We start from the raw sequence: 20,818 nt of genomic DNA, 5'->3' as shown, positions 1-20,818 counted from the left end.
GGCATGCGCTTCGCATTGGTGTGGTAAAAAAGCGACCCTTAACTGGCAAATTTTCGAGTTCAGTTCGTACAAATTCACATAATAAAACTCAAGTTAGATTACATTCACGTCAGGAGGTGGCAAAACAAATGCCGTTGACCACATTACTCTAGGTGGCGTAGTTTTTTTTTTTTTTTTTTTTGTCTTTCTCTTTTTTTTTTTTTTTTTTTTGTTATACTTTAAGGACACGTTTTCTGGGACACCCTGTATATTCGCGACCGCTAACTTTCGCGAACGCTTCACGCCACGTGGCGCCACGGGATCACGTGACGGAGCGAAAAATGATCCAAAAGAGAAAGAAGATCCATACGGAAGGAACAGCCATATGGAAAGAAGATCCACTAGTGGATCTTTTTCCCTGTAGATGTTTTTGTCGCATGGATCCTTTTTCCTGAAATCCTCAAACCACAGTGACGTGCGTTACGCCGCTTGCAATGGTAGTGAACCGCGCTAACCTTTTTTTTTTTTTTTTTCATTCTTTTTTCTTTGAAGATCTGCGCTATAGAACCTTCAGAAGTGGTCTTCAGGAGTTGCCCAACACGGTACTGGCACCGCTCGGCCACGACGCCTCGTGTGAACATAGATATTTCTCCCCCTCTGATGTTAAATATAGCTATAGCAAAGACAAAGAGAACCGCATTTCAGAATAGTGAGTTTTAGTATAACGTACGCTGTCGCCTTTACGAGAGATAGCGTTGGTGGTTCTGCGCACGCGCAAGACTCAAGCAGAGGTTCGTGCATTGCGCAGACCCACCACGACGTACGCAAAGGCGATAGCGTATGATGTACTAAAACTCTCTAATGCTCGACTGCCTCTACGAATTCACTGTCATGCAGATTGTGTAATGCCCCTCCGAAAGTACGGTATATGTTGCGGGACAGTGTCGTTACCAAGGGCCTTTGGAGTCTGCCTTTGGGAGTGCATTTTAAAGAGGTCAAGCGAGGTGAAACCTTCTCCCCCATGTGAAGTTCACGTAGAACCCCTCCCGAAATATTTTTCTGACTACGGTATTGTTGCTGGGCCTCCGCTGGAACGTCTGTGATACTTCGACAGCAATAGTGAGTTTTAGTATAATGTACGCTGTAGCCTTTGAGTAGGTAAGGGATAGCGTTGGTGGTTCTGCGCACGCGCAAGACACAAGAAGAGCTTTGCACATTGCGCAGAACCACGACGCTATCCCTTACGTACGCAAGGGCGACAGCGTACGACGTTATACTAAAACTCACTATTGTCATCTATTCGTGGAGCTTCGGGGGACACGCCTACACCCATATCTTATCGCATCGCTTTAGCAGGACTAGAGAAAAAAAAAGTCAGATTGGGTGCCGACAGATTAATCTGCTCGATCAAATTGTGTCGCACGATGTAATTTCGCCCGATTCTGGCAAAGTCCGGGCAGTTTCCGATACCGACAAATAATATTAATGAGCACCTGAGGGATGACATATACAGCAAGCCAGCTGGTGGACGAACTCCATCATACTTGAAGCCTGAGTCTGGGCAGGACAAACAAACACACACACGCGGGACAACCACACACACGGGACTGGGCGTACGCCATTTTTGTGGTGAACTGCATAATGCCAGAAAAATGGCTTACGCCCAGTCCCGTGTCTGTGGTTGTTTGTCTAGCCCAGACGCAGGCTTCAGGTATGATGGAGCTCTTGTGGATTTTCTGATCGCTCTGCTCACATCACTTCAACGGAGTCACTTTCGACTGGTCCTCGGACTGCTAGCAAGCCTTAGCCAAGCGTCAGCCCTCGTTCCTTCCCACTTTCACTCGGCTGTTGACACATGCCGGAAGTTTCGAAGGAGTTTTGTTTACTTTCGTTTTGTCCACAACTTGCGGAAAGAGTTTTAAAAACGTCAATGGAAGAAATAGTGCTAAAAAGTCACATACCATTCGTTTTTCCTTTCCGTTCCTTTTACGTTTCCTTTCCCGATACTTGGAATGATATTTTTAGTGTTCTTAGGAACTTGTATTCACGAGCTTTTGGTTGATCAACCGATCACTGTGGCATCGCTCATGATCATTGTTGTCTTGCGATGTGAAGCCACGAACGATCATTATCTTGGTCACGACCTTTCTAATAACCGGTCTATGTATCTTCGATTTACAAATGATGCTCACGTCCGTAAGAGGACGGTTAACCGTGCATTTATCATTTAAATCAGTCAAAATAAGGGGGATACTTGCAACGGAAGTATTGCTTTCATTCTTCTATGCCGCGTGCGGCGAGGTTTACAGAAAGAAATTCGCCGCTGAAAGGGTGAACAACCTATATACTTGAAACAAATTCAACTGCTGAAAGTTCAGCCTTTCTCCCCCTCAGGTATCGATGGCGAGGAGAATCTGAACGTGCAAGACACCGATATGGGTCAGTGCGGCTGAATGGTCGGTCCCGTCCGATAGCCATGGGAACAGTCCGTGCGATGCGACTCACCAGTCGTCCGGTAGCGAACGATGTGGGCGCCCAATGGAGATATTGCTCTACGTCAAGGTTAGTGTTAGCACTACATGTCCTTCGACGTTACTCGAAGGTTTTCTTCAGACACGGCTACCACCAGTACGAAAATTACGGGATAATCGCGGTCGATGACGACTTTTACTGGCGAATTTTATTCCGTAATTTTCGTCCGGGAGGTAATGCGCACTTTTTTACAACGCCTCCTGTATACTTACGCTGTTCACTTAGACTGTCATTTGCATTTGACGGTGCGGTGACACATCATCATCCCATTTGTGTGTGTGTGCATGTGTTGACGGTGCGCGCAACACTCTAGCGTTTCAGACCTTACTTTTCGAGCTTCCTAGTATAATACGCAAGCACAGGAATTTTCCCAGTACCCCCTCCCAAACCAGAAACCGCCTAGTAAGTTGGTTGCACCCCCCGCCCTTCTAAAGAAAAGCCAAAAAGCTCGAAAAGTCAGCAAATATGGGTGCCATCACCCCTATACAGGATACCAACCCCCCTCCCCCCGACATGAAAATCCTGGGAAAACCCCTGCGCTAACATCTCGTTTGAGACATGGCGATGATGATGATAATGATCATACACGGAGCCTCACGGACTGTCTCTCCGACTAAATTCGTCTCTCTTCATATTTTAAATCATGAGATGGTTGAAAGGTCGTCCACGTGCACTTCTCTTTTTGTTTATTATTGCTAAATGTATTAAGCGACTGCAGCTTTCCTGTCAACTGTTGCTCGTGTGCGAAATACTGGTCATGTGATGCTGCGCGAATTTTATTTGTTCCGTTCCGTACAATACTACGGCGCCATCAGCTTCTTTACGAACTTCAAGGATATGTGGGTGGCGTCCAGCGTAAATTGAACGTAGCTTTAAATAAGTTATGGAGGTCTTGTGGTCATTTTGACCAAATAGCGTACACACAGTGCGCATACGTCCACCGTATTGCATGCTCACATTGCACTATTGTTGGATATAAGCAGAGCCGGAGCGCAAACTTCACAATCACCTGTTCATAACAGTGGCGGATTCAGGGGGGAGGGGGGGGGGGGATCGTGCGATCATCCACACCGCATTTAGTGACATTATGGAGGCCAGGCGGTGAAGCCATGAAGTCACGGTGAAGCCAAGTGGGGTTCATGGGAGAGGGACAGAAGTGAGCGTATCGCGTGATACTGCCACGGACACACGCTTTGCCTGACTTCACTTCATATCGAGAAAAAATTTCGCACTTCAAAAAAAGAAAAATACGGTATAGATCACACGCAAACGAAATAGTTTACATATTATTGGCAAGTGTCTCGCACAATCAGCTTAGCGTCGTATTGTTCCTATTTAATCAAATAAAGTTAGTTACGAATTTTTTAAAAGTATCTATTTGATAGCCGTGTGAATTGTGAATTTTATTGTCACGTAGAATTAAAATACACGTGGACATTTATATACAGGTAGAGGACCCAGGGGGAAACAACTCCCAAACTGTGTGTAAACTGAAACATTGCAGAGCGCCTTCAGAAACCTCACTAAGAAAGCCCGCGAAAAAATCGTATTTGGCAGCGCGGCGCGATCGGAGCGTTCGCAAGTGCGCCGTGAATGAACGAAGTACGCTTTCTGTTTGGCTCGGCGACCCGATGGAAGTGAAACGAGCGGACTTCGGTCATTCGCAGTGCGTCTGAGGGCGTTATTATTCTTCCTTGCGGGAGAACCTACACATCATGTTTCACGTGAACGACGGTCGTAAACAGGAGCAAAAATGACCAAGCAGGGCGAGATACCATAATATCACGCCAGCGCAACATTCCGTGGACACCATGACTGTCAGCATCTTATCTCTATCGCCTCTACATCTGGTCACTTCACTTTTCACGTAGCGAAGAAAAGAGTAAACGCAGCAAAACACATTTGTTCACGTCACGCCTAGCATGTATCGATTTCGCAGCGAGATACAATTCGAAAATGTTATACGGCGGACAAAACTTGACCCCTATAGACCGACAACTACGGCATTGTCTATGATTATATAAGGGAGTTTTAGTGCATCGTACGCTATTCGCTTCGCGTACGTAAGGGATAGCGTTGGTGGTTCTGCGCACGCGCAAAGCAAAGAGAGCTTCGCGCAATGCATAGAACCACCACGCTATCCGGTATGTGCGCGAAGGCGATAGTTTACGATGCACTAAAACTCTATTTTGTCACACCCTAAAAAATAGTAGGACTTTTAGTTCTCTCGGGGACTAAATGCATTTCCACAAAAACTAGTCCGCTTAGGAAGTAAATGCACGGGAGTAAATGAATCTAACAGAATGGGGACAGAATTTCACGCTCTGTTTAATCTGTCCCAGGTACATAATTCATGTGCATGAATGACAATACTTTGAATCAAACCGTCAACCGTGATATATCGAGTGATATAAAATCTTGCGAGATGCATAGGGCACAATTTCGCAAGAAAGAACCTCTAACTATTTTTTCCTCTGTGTGGGTGGAAAATTGCTAAGTTAGATAAGTTATATAGCCTTATTCCATCAGGTTCACGAACAGCACATATTTACGTAGACTATCGCGTTCAGGAGATCATTTGCGAAGTTCAGTGACTATTTGCCAGTCCTGGGGAGTAAATTTCAGGTTCAGGGGACTAAACTGCAAGGGGACTAGAAGCTGCAATTACGCCCCATTTTACTCCTTTTTTTTCTTAGAGTGCGCAACGTACCAAAATGGAGGTAATATGGATGGATTAAAGAACATCAAAGAGAGAGAGAGAGAGAGAAGGGGGAACGAGGTCCCTTCGTGACAGAGACCTGCCACTCCTATTACCACCACAAAAACCTAAAGCCACCACAGACGCTCTGTTATATTACAAGCGGAGTATACAGGGTGTTGATTTTTATCCGTTACAGATTTTTCATACAAAAATTTGCAGGTGGGTTATGCTGCCAGACCGACACCCTGTGGGAAAGCGCATGTAACTACTGGACCAATAAATACCTAAATTTCCTTAATTATCTTTTTTCATTAGATGTTCGCGGGAAAATGCGAGACAGCAGAATTGGAGGCAATCATTGTTTGAGTCCACCCACTGTTTAAAAAATCCTGAAACCAGCCCGTGTACCTTGGGGTATAGACGACCTGAGCCTCTACGTCATCGATTACGTTTTGCCGCCGTGCAAAGCATGCTGGTGGGCACTATCAGCTTTATCAGCCTATCAGGCAACGCATTTTCCCCGCTTCTTGCCCACCACAGCAAAATATAACCTCGAACCGGTCTTCTCGTGAAGTCACATGTTTGTAAACAGAGGGTTGTCTACAAATCGCCAAATTTTGATATGCAAATGAGCCGAAACCAGAACTACGCACTTCTCGAGCGGCGACTTATCTGATGCTGTTGGTGGGGGGGGGGGGGGCTATCTGGGCCGAAAAACCGGTGGGGGCCATCAGATCAGAGCCTACTCCATTGCGATTTATATCTCATGGCACGTGATCGTTTAAGGACTGGCTCCAATTCTGCTGCCTCGAATTTCCCCGAAAATATCTAATTCATGAAGTTAATTCATGAATTTGGGTTAATTAGCCGTCCAGTAGTAAACATACGCTTTCCGACAGGATGCTTGCCTGGCCATAGAAACCACCTGTAACAACGGCATCTTTGTAGATGTCACTGCTTTTTTATGTTAAGAAAAGGTCTGCGACGGATAAAAATGAATACCTTGTATATGCCTAAGAAAACTGACCTATTACATAACTTATTTGTAAAGTGCAAAATCAGCATCAGGTCACAGGTGCAGTGGGCAAACCACGCGGCCTACAGGACGAACTGAAGGGACATGCCTATACTCGTTGCTCAATATCCCATAACCTTTTCGAGGGATCTTTTTAGGATCCCAAGACAGGCTGCGGTCATTAACAGTGACGTCACAATCGTCAATATATGAACTAATTTTATCGATACTCATGGAGAATTCCAGTGGGAGAGCACTTTTTGCCCCCCACTGGGTGGGATTCAAGTGTACGCTCCCGGCGGGGTGTACGGCTTTGCTTCATCAAAGCCCTCGCTCAAGGTGCAACGGACGCTCTGCGTGTAGCGCATGACCCGCGTGCCTTCTCGGGTTTGCTTTGGCCACGTGGGGTTCAGCGAACTGTTTCGGAATCGCGCCATATAAACGTTCAATTCTTCCCAATGCTCAAGAGACGCACGACAACCTGCGCGACACACGAGAAAAAAATAAAAAAGAAGCTCAAACATCACCGTACTCAATATCGCGCGCATGCCCCTTCTCCTGTGTTCCGCTGACTTTGCCCCAAGGACATGCTCCGCCAATTGAGCATTTAACGCCTGACCCATTCTGCCAATGGGACAGTTTTTTACCCCTACCCGGGGCAAAACGTTGAGCCACCTCTGCAAATGGAATGCGCCATCAGAGCCACCTGACAGTTGAAAAGCGTTTCTTCGTTTAGGTAATTGGGCCTCGAGCAATGGCCAGCAGACGCGCAACTGGAGTATTTCGAGGCACGCTAGCTGAAATGCCTCGCCATTCCAACCATTTGCTTCACCTTGAGCAAAGTACAGTGTGTTCGGTTGAATATAAGCGTGCATCGACAGAGACGGTCGCGATATTCGGGAACGCGCTAAACGTGATGTCTTTGAGCTCCTACGCCATAAGGCTTGTGCATCCATATCTTTGGGGAGAGATATCTGGGAGTAAAAATAGGCTATTGTGCGATGGTCGATTACTTCTTTTGAAAGCCGCATATGAGCAGCTAAATAAGGGTCGTGAAACGATGGATCACGACTATGTGATTTTTATGCGCGCCATTCAGATACGTGCAGTTAAGAACAATCGTTCATTTCAAGCTGCCTGTCTTCCATGATGTACTTTCGATGTCGTGTTCAACTTCTCACGCACTCGAGATTGGACTTCTGTTATTTACCTTACCTGTTTCCCGGAGGACGGAAAGGACGACAACACAGGATGGCTCACTGGAATAACTGTACGGAGCTTTGCTAAAGAGGGAAAAAGTGCTGTCACAAAAAGAATTCCGCAAACTACGAGACACACCTACAAATAATTGGGTGTGGATTTTTTCAAACTACTTTGCATTATGGCTCTGTGCATACTAAAAATGCACATGGCACGAATTAAGCTTGTGCTCTTGATAAGTTCTCTTGAATGGCATGCAATAAGTAACTCTGGATATCTGTTTCGTTACGTACTTGATTATTATTACTACTTTAAAGCAAATGATTGTATACCAGATGAGTTTCTCTTCATTTGCCAGTACACGTACTCGGCTGCATTTGAGTGTCGTGTATGGGGTAGTTCTTCAAGACTCGGACTGTGACAGTATATAGGAAAGGGGAACAAGAAACACTGATACAAAGCTGGTTGCAATAGTAAAGGATATCTCCTTCTCTTTTACCGCAACTGAAACATAGTGCCGAAAAAATGCCAGCCTTGAGAAGCAAGTTTTCGTCCCACGAACACAAGCGTCTTGCACGAATGGTCACCGGTGACCCACAGCGGCCATTCACATTTCCTTCTTGAAACCGACCCTGCTGATGTCGAATATTTACGTAGTGCAAAACTCATTAACTTCTTGCGTCGTTCTCGCTGTATAGGAGACACACAGAAAAGTTGCGTTGAAGCAGCACATAGCGTTTCAGCAGAACGTTTGGGCCAGAGTAATATTTGGTAACTGCAGTGAACTTTGCGGCATGGAGCGTTTTCACAACTCAGCTCACTACGTCTTTTGACAACCGGGCCATAGAACTCCGTTGTGCACAATAAAATGAATTGCCTCGCGTTAATGTTTAGATAGCTATGTGAACATGATTTTTATTTTGACTTATTCCAGAGCGCACCAGGCACAGGATACGAGTGGCTTTTATCGTCGTACTGGCAGCAGCTTTGGCACAGGTGAATCCGAGCTCGAACGTGGGGGAAATTTATTTATGTATCTCTTTGTTAAAGACCCCTTACTATGGGTATGACATAACGGAGTGGCAGATAGAGTGCGCACGGCAACATAAGGAAATTACTTGAAAGAAAAAAGAAAGAGAACATGACGATGTATACCACGTGGACATGTACTAGCCACTCACGGCAAAGAATATTTCCATAAGGCTTCCTTGCATTTGGCAGCATCGCCCGTTGAGACCAGTCATGGGGAGTAACTCAATTACAGGTAATTAGTTACTATATTCGGTAGTTACTGGTCACTAGTTACGTTTCTTGAAAAGGTAACGGTTACTTATAGTTACCAATGCTCGGTAACTAGTTACTCTAACTCAGTTAGTACGTGAGAGTGTGACATCTTCCGAAATCTTGTAAAATCAACCGCAGACCCCCCCCCCCCCCCCACACACACACACACATCCCCATTTTTTTCCTTATCACATCACCATCACCATCAGCCGCTGCTCCTGAATGATTCTGCGGGTTTAAGGAAGCTTTTCGTGTTGTTCAACACCAGAATTCCATCTAGTGCACCAGTCCAAAGGATTGGCAAGGACTGATAAGTGTTGGCACGGGCATCTTTGGGCTCAAGCGTGGGAAGATTAGTGATAAAAACTTCGAAAACCAAGTGTTATGGAAATGCAACTCGTTCAGATGACACTTAAGAATACCGTGCGTGTTTGAAAATAAAATACTGTTTGCCTACGCACATAATGTGGTCTGTCCTGACTTGTAGGCAAAGCAACTGTATAGTAACTGAGTTACCTTAACTGTAACTAGTTACTTGCTGAAAGTAGTAACTGTATAGCTATGTAACTAAGTTACTTTTTTCGAAAAAGAACTGTAACTTATAGTTACTTCTAGGCGGTAACTGTTCCATGACTCGTTGATACCATTGTTCAGGAAGGTCATTCCAGTCTCTAATGGTTCACGAAAAGAAAACAAAAAAGAACTGGCGGTGCTCGCTCCAATTCCATGTACGTATCGCGACGGATTTGTTTCCAGAGCGAGGGGAACTTGGCGTGACAGTTTCAATTCCATAAATGTGTGGGTGTCGAAGACGGCAAAAATACCACAAAACAGTTTGTCAAATTTGGCGGTTGACGAGGTCAGCGAGGTCAGAATAGGCACCATAGGGCGATTACAGCTTTATAGCAAGTAGCTGCCGGGGACTGCAAGATCACCCTGCATACGCTAGATACGGAATTCGAATTTTCGTAATCCCTCACAAACAAAATTGCAGTATTGCAGGGGCGTGTCGTTTACAGAAAGAAAAAGCGCGGTCTGCCTGTCGGAGTCGGGAACACGGAAATACGAACATGCTTTTAGAAAGCCTCTGATATGTCCCAAAACAGTGTCAAATGTGGGTAAATGTGCAAAACTCGATCTGTTGGCATGTTTCTTCTTTTATTTAAAGTATGTCTTCTTGGTTGAATTTATGCCGAGGGACTACCACCACATCGCTGTACACAGGGAACATGGACACGTCGAGGAATAATACTTTGCATTAGCACAGCCGATTGCTGGGGCGCATTTAAATACAATTATTGCATATGCTTCATTCCACATCCATGGTCAACGAGCCGATGATGCTTCATAGCAAGCGCTTGCTAAACATGTCAATAAGAAACATAATTCGTTTCAAACAAGATGGCAAGGAAGCAGACGAAGTGATGATGACGGACATCCATAATCAAAACCCTGAGACTGAAGGGCACAGTACCGACACGACAGAAGTCCAATAGTGTCGTGTCTTTTGGGTGTCCCTCAGTCTCAGGGTTTTGACTATGGATAATTCGTTTCTCACTTTTTGTCACAATCACACAGTGGGACCTAGAGCGATCCAACAACAACAACAACAGATAAATTAATGATGATGAACGAGGAAATTCGCCACATGAGGTGCGGCCCACTACCCCAAGGCACAATGGACAGGACGAGATGTGTCCTGACGGTGAGATGATGAACGGCGCTGAATAGGGGAGATCCAATCTCCATTGTACACTACGAGTATACCTTACTTCAAAGTACTTTGCCATGCACTTTGTACATTTGAAATACGGCACATTGTACTGTAATTCAAGTACCAATGATGTCAGTAACTTCGTACTATACTTCAAGCACAAGTTTGTGGTTTTTGCCCATCTCTGCTCTTTGCTAGGTGGTGATGTCCAGACCGCAGGCTGCAGCCCGTCGCAGCGAAAACAGAAGTCATATACGAGAGCTGCTGTTGGATCCACTGTCTGTCCTGGAAACGCACCTACTTGAATACCTGCCGTTGCAGTCATCGTTGGTCCCACATGTCCTGTCCGTAGACGTACGATGCACCAAGAAGTCTTTGGACGTTTCACTGACGTTCGACATGCCCTTTCGAGGTGTCATCTATTCAAAAGGATTCTTTAACGATCCACAATGCAGGTCAGTATCAGAAGCGTTCACGTAGGGCAACGCTTAGTAACAATTGTACACGAGGCGCCCGAGTTAACTCAACATTGTTGATGGTCGCTAACTTAGAGGCGAACTAACATGCACACATTTACGTGATAGCTTTAACAAATGTCGCGGTAGCGGTCTATTCAAGATGGTTGCCTTGTGCTTGTCTTACCAGGCATGTGGGCCCTGAAGGAAAGCCAAGTAGAGTCGTGCGATTCACGATGCAGGCGGATCGCTGTGGGACATGTCTTGTCAAAGGCGGTTCGAGCAGGCACGAGTCCTCAATTGAAAGCACCATAGTTGTACAGAATGAATTAGAAATACAGGTACGTCGGCTGCTATATTGTTGCCATTGGATTAATTCTAGTGGACCTGTATGTACAAATTTCTTGTTGACCAACCTCAAGCTGTGCGTGCTTACAGGACGCATCAGACACTGCTCGCAAGCTCCGCTGCTCTTGGGATGGCCACTTCGACCGCACCGTATCTTCATCTCTCCACGTCGACACTCTTAACGTTCTACAGGCACGCTATGCCGGAACGTCCGGTGATACCTTTATGGACGTCCAATTAGGCCGTGGTCCCTTCGCCTCTCCAGTGACGGGTGTAGTGAAAATTGGGGACACACTCACAGTCGTCGTGTACGCTCTCGGCAATGACATGGACGTTCATATCAAAGGCTGTCTGGCCCACGACGGAAACATAAGCCACGCAGTCCAGTTGACTGATGCCCTCGGCTGCGTACTTAAGCCTAAGCTGCTGGGCCCATGGCAGAAGACTAAGAAAACCGGAGCAACTGGAGCAAGCGCTATGGCATTCGCATACTTGAAAGCGTTCAAGTTTCCTGACAAAGTCGAAGTGCACCTTGAATGCAACGTAGAGATGTGCAGCAGACAGTGCTCTTATATATGCCCACAACAAACGAAGCGGAGCAAAAGGCAGCACGACGACAATCATACGTCTTCGAAACTGCCTTCAACAAAATCTGGCCCACCAGCACACGTAACAAGAGAGATTCGTGTCGTTTCTCCGGAAGACCTGTTTGCTTTAGATGATCCAGGATTGGTTAGAACTCCAAAAGTGGGAACTGTGCCGACGGCAACAGGCGGTGTGTGTATGTCGGTTCTTGGCTTTGTGCTCTTCGTTTCGATTATATTGTTACTTCTCTTCGGATCCTGCGTCACAACGACCATGCTATTTCTTCGCGTTCGACAGCTACTGCCAGCTGCGCAACTTGGCTGCAGTCTCCTAAGTAGTGCGGCAATACCAAGCGTTACCCGCGACGTCGTGACCACCAGGAGCGAAAAGAAAGTGTCTAGGCTGAAGGCTATTGTGTCCGGCCTGTAAAACCCCTGCCCCCCATAACTGTGCCAGACAAAGAAGAATAACTCCTTTTCAGTACACACTATATTTCGAACGATAAATACGGTATGAAACTGAGCCAGGCCACCTACGTCTTTACAAAGATTAAAGCTCTTAACAAACTTTCACTAATGGTAACTTCAACCGGACGCTCTGATCCTCAGAGTCGTGTCAGGCACTTATACTTCAAATCCGAGCGGGAGGAATCGCACACAGGCCGAACACGGCAGCCGATTTCCGAGCAGCGGAACGAGGGATGCGTAAGTTTACCGTGAGTGTTATCCTCGTTTTAAACAAAGTTGTCGTAAGGCGAAGCCAACAGAACATAATGTCGCAAGGAGACTTCAAAACAACTTCACTTCGATCAACATTTAGTATTGAATCTGCACGTATTACATCGTCGAAGACCCCTTCCATGAAGAGCCCAATTTCCCAACCCTGATCAAATATATTGGGATCCAAGGCCAAATCATCACCAGCCAATTCGTTCTGATAGCAATTCTGCCACCTTCTCTATACGACGAACGCAATTTTCGTCGCCACTGCCAGTGAAAGGGACACGACTGGAGCCGAGCCATAGCCAGTGTTTTTGGTGTCTTCCGGCCAATAAGTTCTCGGAGCTGTGAGGCCGAAGTGACTAATGTCCTTGGAGGCCGCCAGAGAGCCGCGGGAGTTCGGGAGAGGGCTTATCCGCCGAGTACAAGCAGTTCCGCTACTGCTGCCGACTCGCTGATAGAGTTGGACATCGAAATGCGGTATGCTGACATAAATATGGATGCCGACGAACCAATGGGTCTGGTTGAGGTCCACGTCAGGGCTTCCGAGGTACGGCTCCCGACGCGTTAACTATGGCAACAGAAATGGTCTGCTAGTAACGCACACTTCGATCACGCGTGTGTTTGAATGCAGTGACTTGGGCCATGAATACAGTGTTTGTGACCGTTTATGGTTCATGAGAGACCTCACCAAGATGGCCCACAAGCATGTGCCGAAGGACGTTCAGCCAGCGCTGCATCTCTAGATATCTTATATGGGCTGTCCATGAGAAGTTGTAATCCAAGGTGATCTCCAGGAATTTATGACACCTGACCTGACGTAGTGTAATATTGCCAATTGACAGTGGAAATGTGCGCAAACGCTTCCGGGTGAGTGGAAGCACAACTGACTTTTTAGCCGAGATGTGCATGTCAGCATTCATGAAGTAGCTACTGATCTCATCCAACGACTGATCAAGACGCTGCTGAATCGCGAGCCTGGATTTCCCCGTGGTCCATACGTCAGCATATATAGAGATCTCTACCTTGCAATGAACACAGCGCTTGAGATCCTCCATAACCAGGTGGAATAGCATTGGACTTAAAACGCTTCCTTGTGGAACGCCCTGGTTTTGTGTGTGTCGTCATCCCGAGTGCGGACAAAAATCTGTCTATGGCGCAGGGAGTCAGCCAACCATGTAAAGGCTTTGCGTGGTACAGCAGCACGAAGCAATACGTGAAGCACATATACATGGCTGACCGTATCATAAGCTTCTTCAAGAAACACTGTTTCCGTTATCTGCTGCCCCGTGTGTCGCCAAGCAGCGTGCCCTGGGAGCGATGAATAACAGGTACACGACGTCAGCGTCGATTTTCACTGACGGGTCATCTACTCGGCATTTGTCATTCCATCTCAGTCAGTCTCCTGCTTACCATCTTTCGCACAGAGCATCATCTACGTGTGCCGAGATCTAGGCCATTCTCTTTGCTATGCAAAAAAAAATATCAGCCAGCCCAGCTCAGTCCTGGGTCGTCTTTATAGACTCAAGACCCGCGCTCCAGTGTGTGGCCAACTTGGGGATACGCAGACCTCTCAGTCCTCTTGTCTTGACATCCTGCAAGTTTATAAGAAGGCGGCCGTTGCAGGGCACACTGTCGCATTGCAGTGGATCCCCGGCATCAAGGGTAATGAAGAAGCAGACAGAGACGCCTTGAGCGCCCATCAGCACGCAGCTTTTTCTCCGATAATGATGTCTCCGGGCGACCGAAGACACTCCTTTCGACACCCACCGGCCGCAAGATCAGGCTCAATGGCAACACGACATAGCCCACTCCCTTCTCTCGTATGTAGACCCCACGCTCTCTCTCGAAAGTCCTCCGCGACTACCGCGCCCCTTTACTGCTCTCTTCCACCGCATGAGGCTCAACGTTTCATTTACACATGCCTTTAAACACCGTCTCGGCTCCACCTCGTCTTCCCTCTGCCCCACTTGTGGAGTGCACGACGACCTCTACCACGTCATCCCGGCTTGTGGGCAGTATCACCACGAGCGTGCACTGATGCAAGTCTCTATGCAACGTATTGACAAACGGCCGTTCAACCTCGTGAAGATCCTCGAACCGTGGTCGAACACTGCCCACCAGATGCATGGCCTCTGTCTTCTTGCGGAGTACTTGCGCTCCACCTGTCTGGTGACGGATCTCTGAAAGTGCCCCCCCCCCCATCATCATCCCCTCATCCGTTCCCAATGTGCTATAGGGATATTGTGCTATATGTGCTATAGGGATAGGCGTTTCACCGCCTCAGCGGCGGTGAATCGCCCACCTCATCATCATCCAATGTATGTGTGTTGCAGCTCCAGTGTCTGCGCTTTGAACGTTGACCATGTTTCCGGGGGCCGCTAGTAACCCCGACACAGAGGAAACACACAGGCAACCACAACCAGCAAAACAGAATAGGGAACGCAGTTGCATACGGAAGCATGCAGGATACGTACTATGATTATAGCGAAGGTATCATGGAGCAAAGAGGCTTGCACCGCTCGTATTTATAGTAATGTATAGAAAGAGCATCATGGAAAGTCCGCCTGGTGCTGAAATCAATCAATCGGAAGTCACCTCAAAAATACGCCGTTATCAAGAACGGTTTGTAAAACATCAGGAACATAACGAACTCTTATTTATTTTCAGTTCCTGGCGTCCTGAAGGACGTCAGTGTATATGAGTTGATACATTGTGCAAAGAGATGCGTAAAGAGTATACGTATAGTTCGACATCGCTGAAGATATCAGGTTCACAATAGATTTCGAAGTAGAAAAATAAACACGTGGTATGAGAATAAATGCATGGCACAGTACTTCATCAGGTTGGCATACGCGTTAAGAGAATCAGTTGGCAAACGCGATAAGAGTTTGACACTCACGCGACATATTTGGAGTTTTTCAGAAAAAAGCTGATGGCAGGATCCAATGCTCACGCAACCTTCCAACATCTTGCAACGGCAAACTCCGCGAACCACAGGACTGCCAATTTGAACATACGCAACAACTTGAATTCAACAGATTCAATTCAAGAGAATATTTTTTCTCTTTTCTAGTCTCTTAGTTCACAGTAAGGGCAACAGCGTCCCATAGGGGACAGTACTCGGTCCTCTGCTATTCCTCATATACAGGGTGTTTGCTCTAACGTGTCCATAAATTTTATTTAAAGCAAGCGATAAAGGAGAAACGAGCACTATATACTTTTCAGCTACTTCACTAAGAAACAAGTGCTACTAGTGAAGCAGTACCTGTTTCTTACTCAAGTAGCAGAAAAGTACCACTTGCTTTTCTTTTATCGCTCGCTTTAAATATAATTTCTGGACACGTTAGAGTAAACACCCTGTATATGAACGACCTTCCTTTATTATTAACATCTACGGTAAGACTTTTGGCCGATGACTGCGTAATTATTGTAAAATAACATATCCGTTGGCGATACTGATGCTCTTCAGGCTGACCTTAACAAAATAACAGACTGGTGCTCTGCCATTATGCCATTAAATACTAGCAAATGTAAAATCATTTCCTTTACTCGTAGTCGTGGCATTATTACATACTCCCTCTGTAATACACTTCTTTCACGTTCTCATAGCTACAGATACCTCGGCCTCCATATTGTCTCTGATCTCTCCTGGTCTTCTCATATTTCACACATCGTGTCCGAAGCTAATACTTAAATCTCTCGGCTACCTGCCGTAACCTCAAACTCGCACCCCCTAATTTGAGACACCTTGCCTACATCAGTCTTATACATCCAAAACTAGAATACGCCTCATCTATTTGGGATCATTTTCAAGGTTATCTCACCAAAAAGTTGGAAGGCGTACAGAACCATGCAACCAGGTTCATTTGTTCTGATTATTCACCTCATATAGTGTATCAGGGCTCAAGAACCGGCTAGGACTACACAATTTGTCGGCAAGACGAATGTATCCAGACTATGCCTCCTGCACAAACTGTATTACCACCTGTCAAATCTTCCCCGTTTGCTACACCCTGCATCTCATATTTCTCCCCGCTTAGATCACCTACTAAAGATTAAACGCCATCATTGCCGCTCATCATCTTTTTCTGGATCATTTCCCCCCCGTACAATATCATAGTAGAATAACCTTCCTGAAAATGTTGTCCGCACACGCGACAAAGAAGATTTCAGATCATCTGTCATATCTATTATCTTGAACCATAATTTATTGTACTGTTCAATGTGTATTGTCTTGTATTTCGTTTTTATCGTGTTGTATTTTGTGCTGTATGAATTCTGTATGAAAAGTTAATTTTTACCCCTCAGTCATGTAATGCCCGAAGGGCCCTTGACGTAAATAAATATATAACAAGAAGGAATTGGACAAATATGGCGATCGCAAATTTGAAAATATGGCGTCAAGTGAATTCATTGGAAATTAATACAAAGAGAACGCAAGCCGCTTTGGGTGGGTTTTGCAAGTTACAAAATCGTGCTTACAAAACCAGTAACTGCTTACAGAGTCCCTCTTATGACGACGTTCCGTTTGCCTGACCTTTCCCTCGTTTTTTTTTTTTTTTTGATTTCGTCTAATAAATATATCCCCCCCCCCCTCTTATGCACTTCAAGAATCACGCGCAGAGGGGATTGCATAACGATGGCAAAAATCGCTATTAAGACTCATATAGGTGGGCATTTCGTTGCCATGCACTTGACTGCACGACACTTCATTCACCCACACCACGCTGCACTCAGCAATACACGCCCTCACACCTTGCTTAAAGCGTTGCCAGTCTCCAACAGCTCCCCATAGAGCCCATAGTTTGAGATAATTCACACAACACTGGGCACACGACCAATGATGGTGGTGGTGGGGCTTCTGAAGGAGCTTGTCGTTGTCGGCCCCACAGAGGTGAGCAACGTCACGACTAACGCTCTGGGGAATGAGCCACAAACCATGCACACATGCACACAAACCCGTCATTGTTGTAACTATATAGCCTCAAGCGGGTGCTTTTCGCAAAACCGCCATTTTGTCGTGGTTACACGTCATACGCAATACGTCATTTTGAGGTCATGTCCCTTTATTTACATGTCGTTTTAGCGCTTGCCGACATATTCCCGTTGGCATAAAGTCAAGAGATGAACGAATCCCATTTCTCCTTAATTTAAAGTGGGACTCCTCAACAAAATCACCACAAAAGTTCTCGCAGAAGTTCAATAAAATTCCTAAAAGCGTGTGCACCACACGTTTAAACTGAAATATGCCGGTGGTTGTAGCGCTTGCACCAGAGCGGTAAACAGTAATTCAAATTACATGGCTGCGCTGTCTTCTGACATAAATTAAATACAATTCCTAAAAGCGTGAGCACCACCCCTTTAAACTGCAATATGCCGGTGGTTGCACCGCTTGCACCAAAGTGGTAAACAGTAATTGAAATTATATTGCATGCTCTGCTGTACTTCTGTCAGAAGTTATTCTTAAAAGCGTGTGCACCACCCCTTTAAAATGCAATGTCCCGGTGGTTGTACCGCTTGCACCAAAGCGTCGAACCGAAAGGTTTTTCGGTTTGTTTCGGGTTCGGGTTCAGCCATAAACGTTCGGTTCTGGCTCAGCTCCGGAGTTCACATATATCGGTTCGATTAACCGGTTCAGAGGCTGTAAACCGGGCAGGCATCTAGGCAGGCAGACCGCTCGAATCCCCACAGCATCCCCCACCACACACCAACTCGAACCGAACCGGCATCCAGAACCGGTAACCGAAGTTTTTAGATCGTTTCGGTTCTGGTTCAGCTCCAAGATAACGCTAGTAATTACGGTTCAGTTCCAGCTAAAAATTACGGTTAATTCCGGTTCGGTTCGACGCTCTGGCTTGCACCAAAGCGATAAAACAGTGATTCAAATTATATTGCTCTGCTGTACTTCTGTCAGAAGTTATATACAATTCTTAAAAGCGTGTGCACCACCGCTTTAAAATGCAATGCGGTGGTTGTATGTACCACTTGCACCAAAGCGCTGCCACCTCAAGGCCTCATTGTTGAGTGCCTTCATAACGGGCCTTATTGGTGAGTGGCGTCATATGCCTCAAATGCCTCATGCCCCTCAGAGGCCTCATTGTTGAGTGCCTTCATAGGAGGTCTCATTGGTGCGTGGCCTCATATGCCTCACACGCTTCAAAGATCTCAGCCCCTCAAGGCTTCATTGGTGAGTGGCCTCATAGCAGGCCTCACACTCTGCGAAGTTCTCATCAGTGCACTCATGGTTGGTCTCACGAGGGGCAAGGCTTCATGAGTGTACTCACGGTATAGGCCTCATCGCCAGCTTCCCTTCTCAGGCACTCAAGGCACTCATGAGGCCCCTCATGAGTGAGTTCGCTCAGCTATGTTAAGACTACCTCAATTGCTTCAGCGAGAAACGGACGGAAAGAGTTATTTACCGGAACGTTGAAGCCACGCAGGTCATCTACAACGCCATGCTCCAGACTGATGTGAAGCCTCCGGGAAGACAATGTAATAGCTCCAGCGGTTCCGAGTACAGATGAGGCGCATGTCTGCCCATTGGAAAACATGAGTACAAATACTTTCAAAATGATTGTAGCCACACAGGGGATTACACAAACAACACGATGCTGGTTTCCGCACTAAGGAATCTGTTAGAAGGGCATGCAAGGCATGCTTGAACCCGTTATAGATATTCGCCGCTTGCCACGTGGAGTTAACCGATGACGACATTAGATGGGCACGGGCCATATCTGAATAGATATGATAGTTCTGCTACAGACGAAGTGCTGAAGACCTGTGTCCTGCGTCACGCAAGGAGGCCGCTTTTCGAGCTGCTTCGAGCTTTTCTCTTGTTCGTTCTTTCATTGACATCAAAGCAACATCACGTGACGCAGGACGCACGCCTCTGCTATCTAGGAGGTGTTGCTCCAGGAGCCCGATGGAATATCTGAAATATCAACTGCTTTGATCAACTGAGCTTCTCCTTCTCTGTTTTGAAATATTCGCGTGCTCTTAAAGTTCGCGAATTTTCTCGATTCGCGAAATTCGCGAAAATGAAGGGCTCGCGAAATAAAAGGGTTTTACTGTAGTTTCGTCGTTCGAGGAGCTCAATCCAACTGCTTCGCAGATAACAGTAAGTTGGCTAGGTAATAATCGTGACGCTCCACATTTTTCTATATGCTTGTGGCAGGGTCGTGTTATTCGACTCGTCTTTTGTCACATATCCGTTCTTGCAGATTCCAGTAGCTCTGACGTTCTCATTCGTTCTATTACACCTTTCTTCATCAATAGTCCCAGCAATGGTATTATTGAGCCCAAGGTGGGAACAATGAAAAAAAAAAAATGTTACTACAGCTCTCATCGTCGAAGAAGCCGATCTCATAAACGGAATATGAAAGCAGGTAGGTCCATTTTCTCTGCAGGGGAACATAGGAACAAAATTTAACATCGTATCCAGAAGCACCATGCATGGGAGACAAAAACCAAACGTAAACACTCCTTATTATGTTAATAGAGTTTGTTTTCTGTGCTGAGCAGATCCGGGTATTTTTCCAACTCAATAGTAATAGCAAAGGATTCCAAGTACCTCGTCAGTTTCTTAAATTCCGTGTTAACGCCGCGGACCAACTGTGGCTATATGAGCGGCGTACAAACGTGGACAGAGGACAGCAGGAATGGGAGATAGGGTGTTAGTATACGTCCTTGGCCGACTTCAGTGGGAACTGCCGCCTTTCGTCTGCAAAGTCTTCGGAAAATCTCAGACAGCACAGCCGCTGCCGGGGTTCGAATCCAGTCTCGACGTGGAAAGCGATCATCCTAACCACTATGCCACTGGAGCTGGTACAGGTCCCGACAAAAGTTTACGGAACACGCGAGCGGTGTATTTTCTCCTCGGTACGACACCCTAGCGGCAAGCGGAAGCTGGCGAAATCAGGCCAGTTCACTGCCTCAGAGGGGTGGACGACTGTGCTCTTAGCGACACACAGTGGTAGTTTCGGTATGACTACTGTTGTATGTGCCCGCAAAGTGAGTTGTATTTTACTGTTGTGCTCGCCAACAACACGTGATTCACAGATTGTTGAGACAGGGAGCTCGCCGCTATCATCGTGATAACAAGTATGAATCATAGTGGCAACACTTTACGGTGTATTGCTTTTATTGGAAAGCCATAATATGTAGACAAGAGAAAGAAAGGTATCTGGTACTCTGGTACAGTTGCTTTATTATGGACGACGCGTGACGAGCTGATAAACAATGGACGCTGACATTGATAATTGATTGATTTATAAACAACTGACG

The 20,818-nt window shown here is 46.2% G+C and overlaps 2 protein-coding genes across 3 annotated transcripts in view; one reads left to right on the top strand and one right to left on the bottom strand.

Annotated features, from left to right (window-relative positions):
* Positions 1 to 19,155, bottom strand: part of LOC135378148 (kinase D-interacting substrate of 220 kDa B-like) — a 116,791-nt gene extending 97,636 nt beyond the window's left edge. For both annotated transcript variants that reach the window (XM_064611057.1, XM_064611058.1), the window contains exon 1: positions 18,955 to 19,155. In XM_064611057.1, the coding sequence (XP_064467127.1) occupies positions 18,955 to 19,086 (132 nt within the window). In that variant the 5' untranslated portion in view covers positions 19,087 to 19,155. The remainder of the gene's footprint in view (positions 1 to 18,954) is intronic.
* LOC135378388 (uncharacterized) lies at positions 10,762 to 12,248 on the top strand (the record flags this gene model as incomplete). Its single annotated transcript, XM_064611422.1, has 3 exons — positions 10,762 to 10,880; positions 11,071 to 11,221; positions 11,319 to 12,248. Coding segments are annotated over 3 exons (1,194 nt in total), but the record flags the coding sequence as incomplete, so codon positions are not given.
* Positions 19,156 to 20,818: the final 1,663 nt, after the last annotated feature.

Source organism: Ornithodoros turicata, chromosome 1 (genome assembly GCF_037126465.1).
Source record: "Ornithodoros turicata isolate Travis chromosome 1, ASM3712646v1, whole genome shotgun sequence".
Taxonomy (NCBI): domain Eukaryota; kingdom Metazoa; phylum Arthropoda; class Arachnida; order Ixodida; family Argasidae; genus Ornithodoros; species Ornithodoros turicata.
The sequence above is the reverse complement of the archived record's forward strand: the minus strand, read 5'-3'. Positions and strand labels throughout refer to the sequence as shown.